Source organism: Oncorhynchus mykiss, chromosome 11, assembly GCF_057628025.1.
Source record: "Oncorhynchus mykiss isolate SJ-2025 chromosome 11, ASM5762802v1, whole genome shotgun sequence".
NCBI classification, from domain to species: domain Eukaryota; kingdom Metazoa; phylum Chordata; class Actinopteri; order Salmoniformes; family Salmonidae; genus Oncorhynchus; species Oncorhynchus mykiss.
In genome coordinates, this window is record NC_143032.1 from 37432936 (window position 1) to 37455639 (window position 22704).

The 22704-nt window shown below is 42.1% G+C and overlaps 1 protein-coding gene across 2 annotated transcripts in view; it reads left to right on the plus strand.

Annotated features, from left to right (window-relative positions):
- The first annotated feature begins 6548 nt into the window (after positions 1–6548).
- LOC110535653 (nuclear receptor-binding protein 2) overlaps positions 6549–22704 on the plus strand; it is a 79610-nt gene continuing 63454 nt past the window's right edge. The window contains exon 1 of one of the 2 annotated variants that reach the window (XM_090190008.1): positions 6549–6689. In XM_090190008.1, the coding sequence (XP_090046134.1) occupies positions 6684–6689 (6 nt within the window). In that variant the 5' untranslated portion in view covers positions 6549–6683. Of the gene's footprint in view, positions 6690–8044; positions 8694–22704 lie in introns of those variants that run through there. The other variant, XM_021620781.3, reaches the window with a different exon arrangement.

Genomic DNA, 22704 nt, shown 5'->3' on the forward strand with positions numbered 1-22704 from the left:
CTCACAAAGACACGGCGGTTGGAACCAAAAATCTCAAATTTGGACTCATCAGACCAAAGGACAGATTTCCACCAGTCTAATGTCCATTGCTTGTGTTTCTCTTCCCAACTATTTTGCAATTTATATGGCACAGCTGTCAGTTTTTTGGTCCTTAAATGAAATTGGTATATGTTTTAATTCATCACACTTTTCTTTAACCATTTATGTTCTTTAATACAGGGCCGACATACAAGTTCCTTACTTTTTTCCCCTTCTACTTGCCTCTTCCATTTTTGTGGTAATGCTGGAATTAATTGGTTGTAATTTTGGATAGAGCAGACATTTCCATATGTCTGTGTTAGCTGCATGTGTGACATAACTCCACCAGTCCTATTTATGATATCATTCACTAAAATTATACCTTTTTTAAAACATTTCTTCGATAAATTAAGTTAAATTAAGTTTTTTATCAATTAGTATATTTGAATTTAACCACAATATTTGTTGTACTATTTGTTCCGTCCTTTCAGGTGGATTAGACTGAAATTGCAACCAACTTTCTAAGGCTTGTTTAAAAAATAAAGACATTTTGGAGATTATTTCCTTTCCAAACAACCGAAGGTGAGCAGGTGTAATCTGAATTAAGAGGAAAAGGCCCTTCCTGAATATAGGATGATACGTTTATACCAATTGACTAGAGAACCAGTTTGGATTTAAGTATGACTTTTGTATGACTGATGCCTTTAGTGAGAGGTCTAATGCTTTAATATTGAATCATTTCTGCCCACCGAATTCATATTCGTTATAGAAATAGGCCCTTTTAATTTTATCTGGTTTGCCATTTCAAATAAAATATAATATTTTTTGTTCATATAATTTATAAAGCAGGTCACTAGGTGTAGGCAAAACCATAAGCAAATAGGTAAACTATGATATAACTAAGGAGACAATCAGGGTGATTTTTCCACAAATAGACAGGTATTTTCCTTTCCATGGTAGCAAGATCTTATCTATTTTTGCTAACTTTCTATAAACATTTATTGGAGTGAGATCATTTCTTTCTTTTGGGATTTGTATACCGAGTATGTCCACATCTCCGTCAGACCATTTAATTGGTAAACTACATGGTAATGTAAAATGTGCATTTTTTTGTGATCCAATGCGTAATATGGTACATTTATCATAATTTGGTTTTAATCCAGAGATTAAAGAGGCCCTGGAGATACTCCAATTGTGGTTTTAAAAGAAAACATGAATCATCAGCGTACAATGACACCTTATTTTTTAAGCCACGGATTTCTAATCCCTTAATATTATTGTTTGAACTGATCTTTGCAGATAACATTTCGATGGCAATAATAAATAGATATGCCGATAGTGGACAACCTTGTTTTACTCCTCTAGATAGTTTAAAACTTTCTGAGATGTAGCCATTATTTACTATTTTACACCTAGGGTTACTATACATAACCTTAACCCATTTCATAAGAGATTCCCCAAAATTGAAATACTCTAGGCAGTTATATATAAACTCCAGTCGTACTTTATCAAAAGCCTTTTCAAAATCAGCTATGAAAACCAGGCCTGGTGTCCCCGATATTTCATAGTGTTCTATTGTTTCTAGTACTTGTCTTATATTATCTCCAATGTATCGTCCATGTAAAAAACCTGTCTGATTAGGATGAATAATATCTGACAATACTTTTTTAATTCTATGTGCCAAGCATTTTGCTAGAATTTTTGTATCACAACACTGAAGTGTAAGAAGTCTCCAATTTTTTATATATATATATATATATTTTATATATACCACTTGGGTCCTGTTTCAGTAATAATGATATCAGACCTTCTTGATGCGTGTCTGATAATCTACCATTTATATAGGAGTGGTTAAAACAAGCCAATAATGGTCCATTGAGTATACCAAAAAAGGTTTTGTATACTTCCACTGGTATGCCATCCAGCCCTGGAGTTTTCCCATCCTTAAAGTCCCCAATTGCCTCAAGCAGTTCCCCCTCTGTAATTTGGCCTTCACATAAGTCTTTCTGTACAGATATTACTTTTACATTATTATTAGGGAAAACATCCATACAATTAGTTTCAGTTAGTGGAGATGGAGGAGTCTGAAATGAAAACATATTCTTAAAGTACTTTACTTCCTATTTCAAAATATAATTTGGTGAATTATGCGTGACTCCATCATTTATTACAAGTTTTAATCCATTTTTTGGTAGCATTTCTATATTGAAGATCGAAAAATAATTTGGTGCATTTTTCCCCATATTCCATCCAGTTCACTTTATTTTTATAATCTATTACACTGGATCTTTCTTGAATAAGTTCCTCCATTTCTTTTTGTTTTTCCTCTAACTTATTCTGTGCCTCTATAGTACCGTTTTTATTGCTATCTAACTGTACTGTTAGTCCTTCAATTTCCTTTGTTAATATGGACTCTTTTGATCTAAATTGCTTTTGTTTTATAGATGAGTACTGAATTGCATTGCCTCAAAAGGCACATTTAAAAGTGTCCCATACAGTAAGGGTATCTGCTGTACCTATGTTATGTCTGAAAAAGTCAGTTATAAATTCTTCTGTCCTAGTTCTAAACAATGTATCATCTAGTAGGCTTTGATTAAATTTCCAATATCCTCGCCCACGTGGAAATTCTGTAAGAGTAATATATATGCCAATTATGTGATGATCCAACCGCATTCTGTCCCTTATCAACACTTTTTAATTCCAATATATCCATGACATTAATGATTTCCTTAAGTGCCTGAGGGTGATAGTTTGTAGTGTGATTTCCTTTCTGGTCCATAGAGGTATTTAAGACCGTATTAAAATCTCCCACCATAATAATAGAGTCTAGTGTTGCTTGTAGAGTTGATAGATTCTTATATATATTTTTAAAGAAGCTTGGATCATCATTATTCGGACCGTATAGGTTAATAAGCCATATCTGTTTATTGTCCAATAACATATTTAAAATAATCCATCTACCTTGATAATCTGTTTGGACAATTTGCACATTTGGATCAAAATTGTTGTTAATTAAAACCATCACCCCTTTTGAATTTCTTTGCCCATGGGAGAAGTATATTTCGCCCCCCCAGTTCTTTTTCCACAAAACTTCATCTAAAACTGTTGAATGGGTTTCCTGTAAACAACATACGTTATATATATTATATTCCTTCTCTTTTAGCCAGGTAAATACTGATTGTCTTTTCTTATTATCTGCTAGGCCATTACAACTGGCTATACTTATTTCACCACCTATCATAATGAGACACAACTTTCAATTATTTTTGTCAAAATATATGTTTGTAAACGTACCATTAAAAAGTAACATGATGATTGAGTGTCTATATAGCTGTACCATGATCTTTGCCTGTCTACTAAGTAAACAATTGGTCCCTACTATTCCACCTGCTAAAAGCCCTCCTCATCCTGAGTTGGGTTGTCATTCCAATGCCCGGCAGACCACCCTCGACCCCCTGTATCCCATAACCCATAACCGACTGGGATCCATCCTTTGAAAAGAGCACACAGTGCCATTTACCGAATTGAAGTAGATTAACTGCCAAATGCATTTCCATCGCCCTCACCTCAATTTGTATTATATATAGCTGTGGATCATCCTCTATTGTCCCTAACATCTTTTACTTCTTCGCAACAGTTGTGGGATACACGCATACACCTACACACACTCTACCCATACCCCCACACAACCATGAGCTCATTTACTCAACAATTGCACCAGGGTGGCTACTTTGGGTGGCTTAAGTGTGGCTACTTTGAAGAATCTCAAATATAAAATATATTTTGATTGGTTTGACACTTTTTTGGTTACTACATGATACCATATGTGTTATTTCATAGTTCTGATGTCTTTACTATTATTCTACAATGTAGAAAATACTAAAAATAAAATAAATAAAAACCCTTGAATGTGTAGGTGTGTGTTAAGTCCGTCGTTAGAAGGAGCCCAAGGTGCAGCATGGTAGGCGTACATTTTACTTTATTTTCAAATGACACCAAAAAACAACAAGAAACAAACGTAAAGCACTGTAGCGCTAAACAACAACTATACAAAGACAAGATCCCACAAACTAGGGTGGAAAACAGGCTGCCTAAGTATGATTCCCAATCAGAGACAACAATAGACAGCTGCCTCTGATTGGGAACCATACCCGGCCAACAAAGAAATTGAAAACTAGAATGCCCACCCAAATCACACCCTGACCTAACCAAATAGAGAAATAAAAAGGCTCTCTAAGGTCAGGGCGTGACAAAGGTGTGGACTCCAGCCGCAAAACCTGACTCTATGAGGGAGGGTCCGGGTGGGCATCTAGCCTCGGTGGCGGCTCCGGTTCGGGGTGTAGACCCCTCTCCACTTGCTGATCCCTCCGCTTCTGTGGAACCGGACCGTGGATCGTTTTTTTGTGTTTTTTTGTTGTTGAATTTTACCCCTTTTTCTCCCCAATTTCGTAGTGTCCAATTGTTGTAGTAGCTACTATCTTGTCTCATCGCTACAACTCCCGTACGGGCTCGGGAGTGACGAAGGTTGAAAGTCATGCGTCCTCCGATACACAACCCAATCTAGCCGCACTGCTTCTTAACACAGCGTGCATCCAACCCGGAAGCCAGCCGCACCAATGTGTCGGAGGAAACACTGTGCACCTGGCAACCTTGGCTAGCGCGCACTGCGCCCAGCCCGCCACAGGAGTCGCTGGTGTGCGATGAGACAAGGACATCCCTATCGACCAAGCCCTCCCTAACCCGGACGACGCTAGGCTAATTGTGCGTCGCCCAACGTCGCTCTGATGGCACAGCTGGCGCTGCAGTACAGCGTCCTTAACCACTGCGCCACTCGGGAGGCCCCTAAGGACCGTGGATCGTTGCCGGGGGCTCCGGACCATAGATCATTGCCGGAGGAACCGGACCGTATATCGTCGCCGAAGGAATCAGACTGTAGATCGTCGCCAGGGACTCCGGACCGTGGATTGTCGCCGGAGGCTCCGGACTGCAGACCGTCGCCAGAGTGTCAGGACTGCAGACCGTCGCTGGAGGCTCCGGGCCATGGATAGTCACTGGATGCTCCGGGCCATGAATCGTCACTGGAGGATTCGTGTCATGGATCTTCACTGAAGGCTTCGTGCAATGGATCATCACTGGAGGCTTCGTGCCATGGATCATCACTGGAGGCCGGTTGCGTAGAGCTGGCACAGAACGCACTGGGCTGGAGAGACGTACTGGAGGCCTGGTGCGTGGAGCCGGCCAGGATATACTGGGCCGTGGAGACGCACCGGAGGTTTGGAGCGCAGTGCTGGCACAACCCGTCCTGGCTGGATGCTCACTTTAGCCCGGCAAGTGCGGGGCGCTGGCACAGGACACACTGGGCTGTGAAGACGCACTGGAGGCATAGTGCGTAGAGCTGCCGCAGGATATACTGGGCCATGGAGGCGGCTGGAAATCTGGAGCGTAGAGCTGGCACAACGCGTCCTGGCTGGATGCTCACCCTAGACGGTAACTGTGGGGCGCTGGCACAGGATGCACTGGGCCGAAGAGACGCACCGGAGACCAGGAGTGCTGAGCCGGCACAATCCATCCTGGCTGAATGCCCACTCTAGCACGGTAAATGCGGCACAGAGTGCACTGGGCTGTGGATGCGTACCGGAGACACAGTACGTGTAACCGCAAAGTATGGTGCCTGAAGGGTCACACGCTCCTCAAAGTGACTGTCTTGCTCCCGACTCCAACCCCTCCAAACTCTTTCGTCCCGCTCCACTGCCAACCACTCCTCGCTCAAACCGTCCAAGAATTCCTCCTCGGTCTCGGACTCACCCCTCAGCACCGAATCCCACGTCATCTGCCCCACCCCAAATGTTTTGGGGGGGCTGCCTCTCGGGTTTCCATTGTGTCCTCTCCTCCTGACCACGCTGCTTGGTCCATTGGTGGTGGGATCTTCTGTTAAGTCCGTCGTTAGAAGGAGACCAAGGTGCAGCGTGGTAGGCTTACATTTATTTTATTTTCAAATGACACCAAAAAACAACAATACACGAACTGAACGTAAAGCTCTGTAGCGCTAAACAGCAACTATACAAAGACAAGATCCCACAAACTAGGGTGGAAACAGGCTGCCTAAGTATGATTCCCAATCAGAGACAACGATAGACAGCTGCCTCTGATTGGGAACAATACCCGGCCAACAAAGAAATTGAAAACTAGAATGCCCACACAGACAAAGGTAAGGTAGGATGTGAGTACATTGGCGGTAAACCTAACCATTGAGTAATGATGAGAGAGATATAGTCTCTAGAGACGTTTAAACCAGGTGATGTCATCGCATATGTAGGAAGTGGAACAACATGGCTAGAGGCTCTACAGTGAAATAAGACAGTGATTACTAACCAGGACAGTAATGGACGAGGCATATTGATATTAGAGAGAGACATGCGTAGCCAAGTGAACATATGGGTCCAGTGAGTGGTTGGGCTGACTGGGGACACGGCGATTCAGACAGTTAGCAGGCCGATGCTAACAAGCTAACAGTTAGTAGGCCGGGGCTAAACAAGCTAGCAGTTAGCAGACCGGATTAGCAAGCAAGCAGATGGCAGACCGGGGCTAACAGTTAGCAGACCGGGGCACGCCTTCTAGAAGTTAACAGACCGGTGCTAGGAAGTTTGCCTTTGGGGGACGTCGCGATGGGGGTAAGTCTGTTTTTGCCTCTTCGCGGGGTGATGTCGATAGACCAGTCGTGGAATTAGTAGGGTTCCAAGTAGCTCTAGGTAGCTAGTTGACCGCAGTTAGCAGAATGGGCCTTCGGCGGGCGTCGCGCCTGAGGGACCTGTTGGAATCCTCGGACAGATTATGTCGGTATTCCAGTTGTAGAGGATCAGCGGGGTTCCGTGCCTTGTACCGGCAGTAGAAGGGGTCCGGATATTGTAGCCCAGGAGTGGACTTCGGTGGTAGCACAGGAGCCTCTTCAGGCTAATTGGTGCTTGCTCCGGGATCGAAACGCTAGCCAGGAGTAGTCACCCGGGATTGCGGTTAGCTAGTTGCGAAGATCCAGATGAAAATGTTCAGAGTTTGCAGTAGGAATCCGGGGATATGGGGAAAAAAACAAACAATAGGTCCGTTATGCTCTTGTTTGAGTCACGTTGTTCGAACTGGCGAGAGCTTTCCATGCTTTCCGTTAGCTGATGACTGCTAGCAGTGGTTTGCTGACTGATAGCTGGTAGGTAGTTAGCTGGCTAGCTTCAGTTGAGGGATTCCAGATCCGAAGTAAATAGAAATACTTTAGGGAAAAAAATAGATCCACGCCACATTGGGTGAGGTGGGTTGCAGGAGAGTATTTAGAAGTTGAGGTTTAGGAAAATATTTTAAAAAGATATGCGAAGAAAAAGGTGTAAAAGATATATACAAGGGACATGACAGGACAAAGACGTCTGACTGCTACGCCATCTTGGATTCAATCTGCTCTGACTCTTGTGCAGCACAGATGATCTTAAATAAATGTATGTCTCAGAGCAGACAGGATGTATTGTATGAGATTTTGCAGTGCTTGTATGGGGTGAAACAGGTGGAGGTATTTGGGTACCAGCTCATGTGGGAGTAGAGGGGAATGAGGATGTGTATGTTATAGCCAAGCAGGCTCTTAAACATCCTAATGTTGAGATAGAATCATACATCCGTAAAGTAGAAGCCAAGAGGTTAATAAGAACAGTGGTTAAAAACAAATGGCAAGAGTTGTGGAACAGGGAGAGAAAGGGAAGACACCTGCGTAAGATCATTGTCAGGAGAAGATGGAGACAGTGGAACATGTTCTATTTCAGTGCCAGAAATATGTGAGGGAAAGAGAGCGATTGTTATTGGATTTGAGGAGTAACGGGGTTGAAAAGCCAGGATTAAGTGAACTGCCGGGGAAATCTTCGGGAGTTGTAGTATTTAATTATGTATTTTCTTTTCTTCTGGAGATTTGATTATTGGGTAGGATTTAGACCTTCACTGTCTGTGGTCCACACTCCAGTCCAGCTGGTGGCGATAGTTCCACTTAAAGTTGGTTGCCAACCGCCATATAAAATTCACAGAAGAAGAAGCGAATTAACCAACAACAACAATGACGCATGGTGTTAGGAGATGTAAAAAAATATATACTTTATACGGTCAATGGGAGAGATAATTAACGAAACAAAAGGAGGCAACGGAAGAACAACTTTTTTCCTACATATTTTTTCCATACACATGATTTAGCTCTTCATCTGTGAATACGGATAGTAGGAGCAACATTTCGCAATCTATTTTGCATGCAGTTGAGCGCGCCAAACTGGACTATAATATTTCCCCTCGGTTAACCTATTAACACGACTATTATATCATTTATTGAAGCTTTTTATTTGAACTTTATCAGGCGTACATTTTGAAGGTGTTTTAATGAAACCTTTATTTTTGACTGCTAAGGTTTACCCCTGTGCTCACAGCAAGATGTGTTGAGCTCTTTACTATAGCTGTGTCGTCGGGATTCTAGACTACATAGACATTTGCGCTACATTCGAGTGAAACCAACTGGGAAATAACAATAAAAACGGAATACAATGACTATGTCTGTCCCGGAGAGCAATTCAGGGTCCGAGGGGAAGGAGGAGGAGAGTGAAGATGAGAGTGAAATCCTGGAGGAAAGCCCATGCGGTCGCTGGCAAAAGCGAAAAGAGCAGGTTGGTCTATCTGTTTGGTTGCTCCGGTGGCAGCGATTCAACTTGTGGGATACACATATTGACAGTTAAAGGGGAGACAAGAAAAACATAATTCTGTTTGGAGCATGATTGCCTGGAACATTATTCCCCGATAGGCCTATAGTCTACATCGTAACGAATCTAATAATCATTGGGGTTGGATGGTGATGCCTGTCGGATGGTGCCTTCCTGTCTGTACTCTGTATTGTAGCAGCAGGTACAGCCGATGCATTCCATAGTAGTGGTAGGCAACTATATTCAGCTGCGGCCTTATTTTATGTAGTAATAGATGGTCAGGGGCCAGAACATAGCCACAATGCCTAGTCTACTCCACCCATGCTGTACCAAAGATTTCCAGCGCACAGCGTTAACCAACCATTTCCAGCACACAGCTTTAACCAACTACTGTAGGTATGTTGGTCTATTGTACTTTAAACAATGTGTATTCAGGTTGCTTAGGATTCAAACCTGGGTCAGTAGGTGCCCAACATAACACCAGGTGTCGGTGTGTTGGACACAGTCACTCCTATATAGAGGACTATAGACACGGTCTGTCTGCCTGATTTCTGTCACCTTTAGCTTACCTGTGTAATATTGACGTGTTTTGCAAACACAGTCCTGTTTTATTAATTGCTGTGCTGATCAATGGGCAGCTCATTAACGCCTTCAAATGAATATGTAGCTTAACATTGTGTGTATTTGTATTTATTTTTTCAGTAAAGATGGTGACGCTACAATAATACACATTTACTGTAGGCCATATCTAAAAATACATACAATGATCTATACACCGTATACATAACATTAGGAACACCTTTCCATGACAGACTGATCAGATGAATCCAGGTGAAAGATATGATCCCTTATTGATGTCACTTGTTAAATCCACTTCAATCAGTGTAGATGAAGGGGAGGAGACAGGTTCAATAAGTATTTTTAAGCCTTGAGACATGGGTTGTGTATGTTTGCCATTCAGTGTGTGAATGGACAAAACAAAATATTTAAGTGTCTTTGAATGGGGTATGGTAGTAGGTGCCAGGCACACCAGTTTGAGTGTGTTTCGTACTGCAATGCTGCTGTTTTCCCGTGTGTAAAAAGAATGGTCCACCATCCAAAGGACATCCAGCCAACTTGACACAACTGTGGGACGCATTGGAGCCAACATGGGCCAGCATCCCTGGGGAACACTTTCGAAACCATGAAAAATCTATGTCCCGACTAATTGAGTCTGTTCTGAGGGCAAAAGGGGGTGCAACTCAATATTAGGAAGGTGTTGTGTGTGTAGAAATATACACATACACAGAAGAAAAATAGGAATGCAATTTTTTTGGGTACTTCCCCGCCCCCTTTCCCCCCAATTTCATGAAATCCAATTGGTAGTTAAAGTCTTGTCCCATCGCTGCAACTCTCGTACAGACTTGGGAGAGGCGATGGTCGAGAGCCTTGCATCCTCTGAAACACAACCCTGCCAAGCTGCACTGCTTCTTGACACTGCTCGCTTAACCTGGGAGGCCAGCCGCACCAATGTGTCGGAGGAAACACTGTACAGCTGCCTACTGAAGTCAGCGTGCATGCGCCCGGCTGCCACAAGGAGTCACTAGAGCGCGATGGGACAAGGACATCCCAGCCGGCCAAACCCTCCCCTAACCCAGGCGATGCTGGGCCAATTTATCATCCCTGGTATTTCTTTATACAACTTTTCAAATATACATAACCAGCAGTTTACGGTCTAGCTACCTGTATACTTACCACCACTGCACTGGGGACCAACAAACTCCAAACACCTGTTCTGCATGATAGGGTCTTTTGGCAGGGCATGCAAACCATAGTTGGTCAATCCTTATAGGGCTGCGATCTTTTGCATTGGGGGCGATTAAACAAGGGGTGATTTGCACTTGGAGTTTGGCAAAGGGGGGCATGATTTTTTTGACATAATCGTAATCCAAACCCAACCTTCATTTACTCGTTGTGACTTACTGATGTTCCAAACTCCGTTTTAGACAAGACTGACTTTATGAACAAAATGAGCTTATTTACACCTTGTAGTCAATTGACATTAGAATGAATGCTTCTGACTCAAATTGATGCCCCACAGGCCTGTTTTTAAAGGGATTCGTTGGTTTTAAGGGGAAGTCTCTAGTTAAAGGTGTATTATACAACATTTCCACATGCAAAGCCTGATTTTAAAAAAATGCAACCGAAGTCTGTCATTGGTAGTGCTATTGTAACTTTTATTTCGACCTCTTCACACAGGATTCAGTGCAGAGGTGCTGTTTGTTTACATGTAACTTTAGCTAGTAATTTGTCTTCTCAGCAGTTTGAGTTGTGTTCTGTCTGACAGTGAAATATGGCTAGCTCTTACCATAGCTTGGACTATGGAGTAGCTAGCTGTCTAGTTTTGCAGAAGCCCATTGCATGCATTGTAAGGTAGCAGCGTGACAATTTGACCAAAGTACAGCGTGTCCCACAAAATGTGTGTGTGTGTGTGTGTATATTTATATATACACACGTGTATTACATGTGTGCGTGTATGTGTATATATATAGATATAGATATAGATACAGTGCCTTGCGAAAGTATTCGGCCCCCTTGAACTTTGCAACCTTTTGCCACATTTCAGGCTTCAAACATAAAGATATAAAACTGTATTTTTTTGTGAAGAATCAACAAGTGGGACACAATCATGAAGTGGAACGACATTTATTGGATATTTCAAACTTTTTTAACAAATCAAAAACTGAAAAATTGGGCGTGCAAAATTATTCAGCCCCCTTAAGTTAATACTTTGTAGCGCCACCTTTTGCTGCGATTACAGCTGTAAGTCGCTTGGGGTATGTCTCTATCAGTTTTGCACATCGAGAGACTGAAATGTTTTCCCATTCCTCCTTGCAAAACAGCTCGAGCTCAGTGAGGTTGGATGGAGAGCATTTGTGAACAGCAGTTTTCAGATCTTTCCACAGATTCTCGATTGGATTCAGGTCTGGACTTTGACTTGGCCATTCTAACACCTGGATATGTTTATTTTTGAACCATTCCATTGTAGATTTTGCTTTATGTTTTGGATCATTGTCTTGTTGGAAGACAAATCTCCGTCCCAGTCTCAGGTGTTTTGCAGACTCCATCAGGTTTTCTTCCAGAATGGTCCTGTATTTGGCTCCATCCATCTTCCCATCAATTTTAACCATCTTCCCTGTCCCTGCTGAAGAAAAGCAGGCCCAAACCATGATGCTGCCACCACCATGTTTGACAGTGGGGATGGTGTGTTCAGGGTGATAAGCTGTGTTGCTTTTACGCCTAACATAACGTTTTGCATTGTTGCCAAAAAGTTCAATTTTGGTTTCATCTGACCAGAGCACCTTCTTCCACATGTTTGGTGTGTCTCCCAGGTGGCTTGTGGCAAACTTTAAACAACACTTTTTATGGATATCTTTAAGAAATGGCTTTCTTCTTGCCACTCTTCCATAAAGGCCAGATTTGCGCAATATACGACTGATTGTTGTCCTATGGACAGAGTCTCCCATCTCAGCTGTAGATCTCTGCAGTTCATCCAGAGTGATCATGGGCCTCTTGGCTGCATCTCTGATCAGTCTTCTCCTTGTATGAGCTGAAAGTTTAGAGGGACGGCCAGGTCTTGGTAGATTTGCAGTGGTCTGATACTCCTTCCATTTCAATATTATCGCTTGCACAGTGCTCCTTGGGATGTTTAAAACTTGGGAAATCTTTTTGTATCCATATCCGGGCTTTAAACTTCTTCACAACAGTATCTCGGACCTGCCTGGTGTGTTCCTTGTTCTTCATGATGCTCTCTGCGCTTTTAACGGACCTCTGAGACTATCACAGTGCAGGTGCATTTATACGGAAACTTGATTACACACAGGTGGATTGTATTTATCATCATTAGTCATTTAGGTCAACATTGGATCATTCAGAGATCCTCACTGAACTTCTGGAGAGAGTTTGCTGCACTGAAAGTAAAGGGGCTGAATAATTTTGCACGCCCAATTTTTCAGTTTTTGATTTGTTAAAAAAGTTTGAAATATCCAACAAATGTCGTTCCACTTCATGATTGTGTCCCACTTGTTGTTGATTCTTCACAAAAAAATACAGTTTTATATCTTTATGTTTGAAGCCTGAAATGTGGCAAAAGGTCGCAAAGTTCAAGGGGGCCGAATACTTTCGCAAGTCACTGTATATAAATGCAATGAAAATTGGTGGTCAGCTAGCTTGAAGGGTGTCTTTAGTTGCAAACTTACCGTTATTTTCCAGTTCATTTAAATGTTGAGCTTGAGGTGATTTCACCCTCAAGCCACTAGAGAGTGTCTGAAGTTAGGGGGTGTCAGATGTTGGGGGAAAATGAGCTAACTAGCATTCAGCTGACTGGTGTTAGCTAGCTACAGAGGCTAGCTGCTGGACTTTGGGCAAGCAAGCTCATATTATCGAGCTACCTACGTAGTTAATGAAAATATCTGTTTGCATTTATTGATTACCCTCAGCTTGAATACCACCATATAGCTAGCTAGCTACAGTAGCCTAGGTTTGTTCGTATACACTTATTATGCCTGGCAGCCTGGTGCAAACAGCTGTACTGTTGGGCAGCAACTGAGTTGCTGGTCCCGGATTTAGAACTGAGCTTCGGCTAAAAAAAGATGTTAGCATTGTCAGAAATGCTACAAAAGTTACCACAGCGTTGGTTCTTAATAGACAGGAATGAGCACTTGAGAGCGATACATTAGAAGTGTAATTAAAGCTGTTGCACAAATGTATGCAGTCTGAAAGATGGCAAGTCTAATGGTCACTTTATGGACGCTTTAATCTTGTTCTTATCCAACACGTAGATATTGAGCCAGGTTGGGGCAAGACATTTTCTTTTTTTTCTAATGCTAATGTAGTTCTCGGTAACGGCCGGACTGCTCATGACAGAGGCAGGGAGTGTGTTGTGTACTTCCAATCAAGGTGATTTGTGAATTATCATTGACATTGCTGTCATATTGGCTTAGTTATGATGGTAGGGAGATTTTAATTGAACATTGAGCATCAATCAACCCCAATCCTGACCGGTGCGACCGGTGCGACAATAATAATCTGTGCACTGTGCACCTACCAACTCTCCTTCAATTCAAAGTTCAATGCCAACTCTTCTTCAATTCCGGAAAAAACTTCAGAGCGAACGGAACAGCACACCTCTGTCTTACTATATGTAGGCCATGTATCTGATGCTGTCTGGCAAAAAGAGGAGTAAACTCTTTTTGGCCAGACAGCATCAAATACATGGGCTACACATACATGTCCTCTGCCTCAATGACGATGGCAGTATAATCAGCAGCACCTGTCTTTTTCCTAAAAAATGCATCGACTTAGGACATTTTTCAGTTAAAAATAAGTCTAGTTTATTTGTCCTTTTCTCTGCCCTGCTTTGAAAGCGCCTCACTGCTGCAGCTTAATTTCAATAAAAGTCACGTTTCCAATCCTATCGCGGGAAACAATGCATGGTAACTCTGTCAGGGTGGAATATTCCATTATTGTGAACCAGTCCGTGGGTGATTAATGACACTTATTTCTACTATTATGAGAAACTTGGATCATATAACACATTTATTACACATCTATAAGAATTTCATGAATGTGGTTTAACAGGTCCCAACCGCATAATGAAAGGTTAATGAAAAATATCCATAGCATATCTATAGCACTTTCATGTCATGCTATGCAAGAGCTCATATTTAGATATCTTAATAGATGCATCATTATAATGAGAGCGTAGTGTCATCGTTATGGCTGTTCTCACAAGTGTACTTCTGCCATAGAAGTGTTAGTAAAAATGCCAAAAGGCCGAATGACATTTAGAAAATCATGCTGATATATGGCCTGTATTACCCCCATTCTCCCCACCTGCCGGTATAGGCCCATGACTTACCTTATTCTTCTATCTGAGGCCAATGGTGCATGAAGATCACCACAGGGTTGAATCCTCAGGGTACATTTTGTTGAATAAAATTGTGTAGTTTGAGGGTCATCGACTCATTCGTAACTCATTAACAGCCCTCCGCCACATCACAATTAGGCCTAAGTTGGGTCTATGTATTTGAAGGGCTTTCCAAGAAAAACTTCCAAAATGACTAATTTGAGGTAGAAAGTTAGAGCACACAACAACAAAGTAGGGATTGGTTTATTTTATCTCACTTTAGTCCAGTGGACAGGATGCGAACAGGTGACTTGACCTTGAATATCCCTTTGAGCATGGTGAAGTTATTAATTACACTGGATGGTGTATCTATACACCCATTCACTACAAAGATGCAGGCGTCCTTCCTAACTCAGTTGCCAGAGAGGAAGGAGACCACTGAGGGATTTCACCATGAGTCCAATGGTGACTTTAATACAGTTACAGAGTTTAATGGCTGTGATAGAAGAAAGCGAGGATGGATCAACAACACTGTTCTTACTCCACAATACTAACCTAATTGACAAGGGTGAAAATAAGGAAGCCTGTACATAATAAAAATATTCCGAAACATGCATCCTGTTTGCAACAAGGCACTAACGTAATACTGCAATAAAATGTGTCAAAGCAATTCACTTTGTGTCCTGAATACAACGTGTTTTGTTTGAGGCAAATCCAATACAACACATTACTAAGTACCACTCTCTAGGGTTGGGCGGTAGCCAGATTTGCATATTGTCATACCATCCTTCTCTCATCCTGGGATTTACAGTATTACGCAAAAAACGCCCATTGGGCGTCTTACCAGAATGCTAACAAAAATAGCACAAGTAATAGTGAATTTCCATGGAGGCTGCTAGCTAAATATGCTAACTTAAATCAACAAATTGCGAAGACAGGTAAGCTCATAAAGTTATACATATACAGGTAGGAGCTATTGAATGGCATGTTCTGTGAGTTTGGACATATACAAGCGATGTGAATGAGAGACATTGTGCAAATGAACAAAGTTTTGATGTATGCTTGTCTGAAGGAAGAACAGTACTGGCTCTGCAGCAGCATGTATACACTCGCTTTGACTGTGTGGAGTATTGAGTTTGGTCTGCCTGCTCTGCTCAGAGAAGATGGTGGACGTGTACACCGGAGAAGATGGGGGAGGAGCAGACTGGCTGAGAACAGAGAGGAGAAAAAACACAAGGAAATCAAAAGATAGCAGTGGCAGCTGTACAGATAACTCATCCAAAGGGCTTTGACTTCTCCAACACAGCAGAAGGTTAACACAATACGATGCCCCGTCACCTTATTAATTCAGCCACTTACTTAGATAACTAGCAAGTTAAACTTAGGGGTCACATTAATGCATAATTCTTCGTTTTTCACACAGGAAATCTACACAGAACTAAAATTCTTCTTATTGTAACTTCTGCTCAGCATCAGACAAATTTTGTGCTTCGTTTGCACTTTTCCACTCGGATGATAATTCACGAAGGGCATTCTATCAGCAGACAGTGCTCTGACTGATGTGTAGCTACTTTTCTCTGGTGCTTTTATCAGTGTGCCAGCCTACCTTTCTCAGGTAAAATGCCAGCTTAAACAAAACATTAGGAAATGTAACTGGCCACATTTTTTTAATGACAAACATTTGAAATATTATGGCCATGCATTGTTTTTGCTAAAAAATACCTTGCTTTTTCATTGTAAACTAATTTAGTTGTGAGGCTGACAACCAAATAGCTTTGCACTTCTGTTGTCATCTGATGAAAATGAAGCAACTTACTGCCGAATGTGTTGCACTAATGTAATTTATGTGAAGGAAAACTATAGTTGCACGTCCCTGATCAGTTTATTGAAGCAAATAACACTGTTGACTCAATATAAAATGTGACCCCTGACAATACATAGCTGGACTCACCTGCTCCTGCTTTCTCCTGTTGTGCTATTTACGAACAAACCCGTGATTGGCTCACAACTGTTCTGGGGAACTACGGTATGCTTCATAATGTGAAATAATGTGACCGGTGAAATTAAGAATGCAATCTGCTTTATCTCCTAATGTATTGCACAATTTGACTGCAGGTATTTACTTAAAAGGTAGCTACAAATATAAACATTTTGTGAAAAACTTAAAAGAAATTGTTTTAATGGTATTGACGTCATTGAAAATCTATCCTGTGGCTATTTCAAAATACCCCGGTATATACAGTATACCACCCAAGCCTACCATTCTCCATATTTTTAAGCATAGTGGTGCCTGCATCATGTTATGGGTATGCTTGTAATCGTTAAGGACTGGGGAGTTCTTCAGGATAAAAAAGAATCGGAATGGAGCTAAGCACAGACAAAATCCTAGAGGAAAACCTGGTTCCACCAGACACTGGGAGATGAATTCACCTTTCAGCAGGACAATAACTTAAAACACAAGGCCAAATCTACAGTGGCGTTGCTTACCAAGAAGACAGTGAATGTTCCTGAGTGGCCGAGTTAGATTTTATAGCATATTTAAGTCAAAACTATGGCAAGACCTGAAAATGGTTCAATAACAATGATCAACAACAAATTTGACAGAGTTTGAAGAATTTTGAAAAGAATAATGGGTAACAATGCTAGTGTGGAAAGCTCTTAGAGACTTACTTCCAAAGGTGATTCCAAAGGTGTCTGCCAAAGGTGATTCTAACATGCATTGACAGGGGGTTGAATTACTTCTTAGGGTTTCCCAAACTCAATCCTGGGGCCCCCATGGGTGCACGTTTAGGCATTAGCCCTAGCACTACATAGCTGGTTCAAATAACCATCTCATCAAGCTTTGATTATTTGAATGAGCTATGTAGTGCCGGGGCAAAAACCAAAACGTGCATCTATGGCAGGCCCCAGGACCGAGTTTGGGAAACCACTACTTCTCTACTAAAGAAAATTAATGTTAAACAAATGTTAGAATCTAAGAAGATAATAATGATAATATGGTTCAAGGTAAATGGCAAATTACAGCACAAAATAATGCTAATAATAAGAGAAATGGTGTGTCTTGTTAATAGGGGTAAAGGTAAGTATCTGTCGTTCTGCCCCTGAACAAGGCAGTTAACCCACTGTTCCCCGGTAGGCCGTCATTGTATATAAGAATTTGTTCTTAACTGACTTGCCTAGTTAAATAAAGGTCAAATAAATAGGCAATGTCCAAATATTCAGGTGACATTTGGGTATCTTTGAATCCAGAGACAGGTCAAATCTACGCAACAACATTATAGAAATGAGGATAGTGAAAAATCAGAGTTTAGCCTCTTAGCATCCAGAGTGTCTAATGATTATTTTCTTACATTGTTGTGTCTCAATGGGCCACTAGGCTATAAACAAGAGCTAAGTGCAATGGTCAGGTCACTCTGAGGAAGATGTCAGCTTGATGTCGAAACGTCAGTCGCCTATTCACATCCTGTACAATTGATTTATTTTCGCTCACTTTAATCCATCTCAGCTTTTTTGTTGTTGAGTGCTCCAACTCCTTTCTACCTCGAATTAGTCCTTTTGGAAGTGTTTCTTTGTAAGCCCTTCTCATGATTTTAGTAATTTTGTTATTGAACACCCCTCCTTTCCCTTTGGTGGCTGAAGTGCAAAAGGCCCACCTGAACTCTGGTCTATGTATAAATTCTATGAACTCAAAGGAAAGTAATCTATTTTTCCATTCATAAAGCATTTATATCTAAGCATTTAATGGTAATTATAGATCAGTGGCAGTTTGCATGTTTTAATAATGCAAACTGAATTCTATGCAGTCAATTTAATGTATTTAAAAAAAAAAAATTCCCCCTTTTTCCTCCCCAATTTCGTGGTATCCAATTGTTGTAGTACAACTCCCGTACGGGCTAGGAAAGAGACGAAGGCTGAATGTCATGCGTCCTCCGATACACAACCCAACCAGCCGTACTGCTTCTTAACACAGCGCGCATCCAACCCGGAAGCCAGCCGCACCAATGTGTCGGAGGCTACACCGTGCACCTGGCAACCTTGGCTAGCGCACACTGCGCCCGGCCCGCCACAGGAGTCGCTGGTGCGCGATGAGACAAGGAGATCCCTACCGACCAATCCCTCCCTAACCCGGACGACGGGTTTTGTGCGTCGCCCCACGGACCTCCCGGTCGCGGCCGGTTACGACAGAGCCTGGGCGCGAACCCAGGGACTCTGATGGCACAGCTGGCGCTGCAGTACAGCGCCCTTAACCACTGTGCCACCTGGAGGCCAATTTAATGTAATTTCTAATACCTTAATAATACCTACGTTTTCAGACCCTTTTCAATGAGACTCGAAATTCAGCTCAGGTGCTTCCTGTTTCCATTGATCATCCTTCAGATGTTTCTACAACTTGATTGGAGTCCACCTGTGGTAAATTTATTGGACATGATTTGAAAATGCACACACCTGTTTATATAAGGTGCATGTCAGAGCAAAAACCAAGCCATGAGATCGAAGGAATTGTCCGTAGAGCTCCCGAGACAGGACCGTGTCAAGGCACAGATCGGGGTAAGGGTACCGAAACATTTCTGTAGTATTGAAGGTCCCCAAGAACACAGTGGCCCCCATCATTCTTAAATGGAAGAAGTTTGGAACCACCAAGACTTTTCCTAGAGCTGGCTGCCCGGCAAAACTGTGCAATCGAGGGAGAAGGACTTTGGTGAGGGAGGTGACCCAATGGTCACTCTGACAGAGCTCCAGAGTTAATCTGGAGAGGGGAGAAACTTCCAGAAGGACAACCATCTCTGCAGCACTCCACCAATCAGGCCTTTATGGTAGAGTGGCCAGACGGAAGCCACTCTTCAGTAAAAGGCACATGACAGCCCACATGGAGTTTGCCAAAAGGCACCTAAAGGACGCTCAGACCATGAGAAACAAGACTCTGGTCTGATGAAACCAAGATTGAACTCTTTGGCCTGAATGCCAAGCGTCACATCTGCAGGAAACCTGGCACCATCCCTACGGTGAAGCATGGTGGTGACAGCATCATGCTGTGGGGATGTTTTTCAGCGGCATGGACTGGGAGAATAGTTAGGATCGAGGGAAAGATCAACGGAGCAAAGTACAGAAAGATCCTTGATGAAAACCTGCTCCAGAGTGCTCTGGACCTCAGACTGGGGCGACGGTTCACCTTCCAACAGGACTATGACCCTAAGCAGACAACGCAGGAGTGACTTCAGGACAAGTCTCTGAATGTCCTTGAGTGGCCCAGGCACAGCTCGGCCTTGAACCCGATCGAAAATCTCTGGAGAGACCTGGAAATAGCTCAACAGTGATACTCCCCATGCAACCTGACAGCTTGAGAGGATCTGTGGAGAAGAATGGGAGAAACTCCCCAAATGCAGGTGTACCAAGCCTGTAGCGTCATACCCAAGAAGACTCAAGGCTGTAATCGCTGCCAAAGGTGCTTCATCAGTACTGAGTACTGACTGAAGGGTCTGAATACTTCTGTAAATGTGATATTTCAGTTTTTTATTTTTAATACATTTGCAACACAACTGTTTTTGTTTAATCATTATGCGGTATTGTGTGTAGATTGAAGAGGGGGGAACAGTTAAATACGTTTTAGAATAAGGCTGTAACGTAACAAAATGTAATGTAACTTTCCGAATGCACTGTAAATAAGGTATGTTTTTTATTTGGAATAAATTTGCAACAATTTCTAACAACCTGTTTTTGCTTTGTCATTATTGGGTAATGTGTGTAAATTGATGAGGAATTGTTTTATTTAATCCATTTTATAATAAGGAAAAATGTGGAAAAAATGAAGGAGTTTGAATACTTTCCAAATGCACTGTGGAGGGCAAGACTACACAGTCTCCCATAATTGTATGGTCCTGGGAGGGGCCAAGTGCTTATATGTACAGTTGAAGTCGGAAGTTTACATACACCTTAGCCAAATACATTTAAACTCAGTTTTTCACAATTCCTGACATTTAATCCAAGTAAAAATGCCCTGTCTTAGGCCAGTTAGGTTCACCACTTTATTTTAAGAATGTGCAATGTCAGAATAATAGTAGTGATTTATTTCAGCTTTTATTTATTTCATCACATTCCCAGTGGGTCAGAAGTTTACATATACTCAATTAGTATTTGGTAGCATTGCTTATAAATTGTTTAACTTGGGTCAAATGTTTTGGGTAGCCTTCCACAAGCTTCCCACAATAAGTTGGGGGAATTTTGGCCCATTCCTCCTGACAGAGCTGGAGTAACTGAGTAGGTTTGTAGTACCTCCTTGCTCGCACACGCTTTTTCAGTTCTGCCCACACATTTTCTTTAGGATTGAGGTCAGGGCTTTGTGATGGCCACTCTAATACCTTGACTTTGTTGTCCTTAAGCCATTTTGCCACAACTTTGGAAGTATGCTTGGGGTCATTGTCCATTTGGAAGACCCATTTACGACCAAGCTTTGAGATAGGAAAATTATCTCATGATGCCATCTATTTTATGAAGTGCACCCTCAGCACCCTCACAACATGATGCTGCCACCCCTGTGCTTCACGGTTGTGATGGTGTTCTTTGGCTTTCAAACCTCCCCCTTTTTCCTCCAATCATAACGATGGTCATTATGGCCAAACAGTTCTATTTTTGTTTCATCAGACCAGAGGACATTTCTCCAAAAAGTATGATCTTTGTCCCCATGTGCAGTTGCAAACCGTTGTCTGGCTTTTTTATTAAGGTTTTGGATCAGTGGCTTCTTCCTTGCTGAGCAGCCTTTCAGGTTATATAGGACTCGTTTTACTGTGGTTATAGATACTTTTGTACCCGTTTCCTCTAGCATCTTCACAAGGTCCTTTGCTGTTGTTCTGGGAATGATTTGCACTTTTCGCACCAAAGTACGTTCATCTCTAGGAAACAGAATGCATCTCCTTCCTGAGCAGGGTGATGGCTGCGTGGTCCCAGGTTTTTTTCCCTTGCGTACTATTGTTTGTACAGATGAACGTGGTACCTTTTAGGCGTTTGGATATTGCTCGGAAGGACGAACCAGGCTTGTGGAGGTCTACAATTATTTTTCTCTGCTTATTTCTTTTGATTTTCCCTTGATGTCAAGCAAAGGGACACTGAGTTTGAAGGTAGGCCTTGAAATACATCCACAGGTACACCTCCAATTGACTCAAATGATGTCAATTAGCCTATCAGAAGCTTCTATAGCTATGACATCATTTTTTAGAATTTTCCAAGCTGTTTAGAGGCACAGTCAACTTAATGTATGTAAACTTCTGACCCACTGGAATTGTGATACAGTGATATAATCTGTCTGTAAACAATTGTTGGAAAAAGTACTTGTGTCATGCACAAAGTAGTTTGTTGTTACGTACGCCTCTAGGAAGAGGGAAAGCAAAAACCTGCTAAAACTCAACTCTTCGTGGAGTGAAAGATGTATGGGACTGTAGGTGCAAGTAAGGATGACAAAAAGCAGAGAATTTACTTTTTCCTTCATACGGTAATATGGGGAAAAGGGGCTGGACGGAACCAACGCAATGAAAGTAAATGCTTACCCACTACTTACCTAACTTAGCACCACCTGGTGCACTAACCAAAATACATGGGGGTGGTCCACCCAGGTCTTACCTAGTGCGCATAGACAGTGAATACTACGGGTTATGTATGCCCGCGAGCCTCATGCCTAAGCACTCCCTAGGTGCCTTCCCCTCCCCCCTGGGAACAAATGAAACAGAAAAATACAATATACTTCACAACAAAAACTGATAATAAAACTCAGGGCATAACAATCAGCTCTCTCAGCAACAACTAACATAGTACATATCAAATCTCTTTCTGAGAAACAACCAACATATGATATAACCCTCAGCTCTCTTCTAAGCAACAGAGCACTGGCTTATGTAGCTGGAGAAGGTGTCTAATGGGATACAGCTTTATCCTGACGAAGGTGCGGAGTCAGCTCTCCAATCATCGATGTGGCCGACCAATCACCTGCTTGGGGGAATTTCAGGAAGCCATCCTGAAACACACACATACAAAACCACAACACAGAAACTGGGGAACGTAACATTTGTTAACAGGAAATTTGTGGTGTGGTTGAAAAACAAG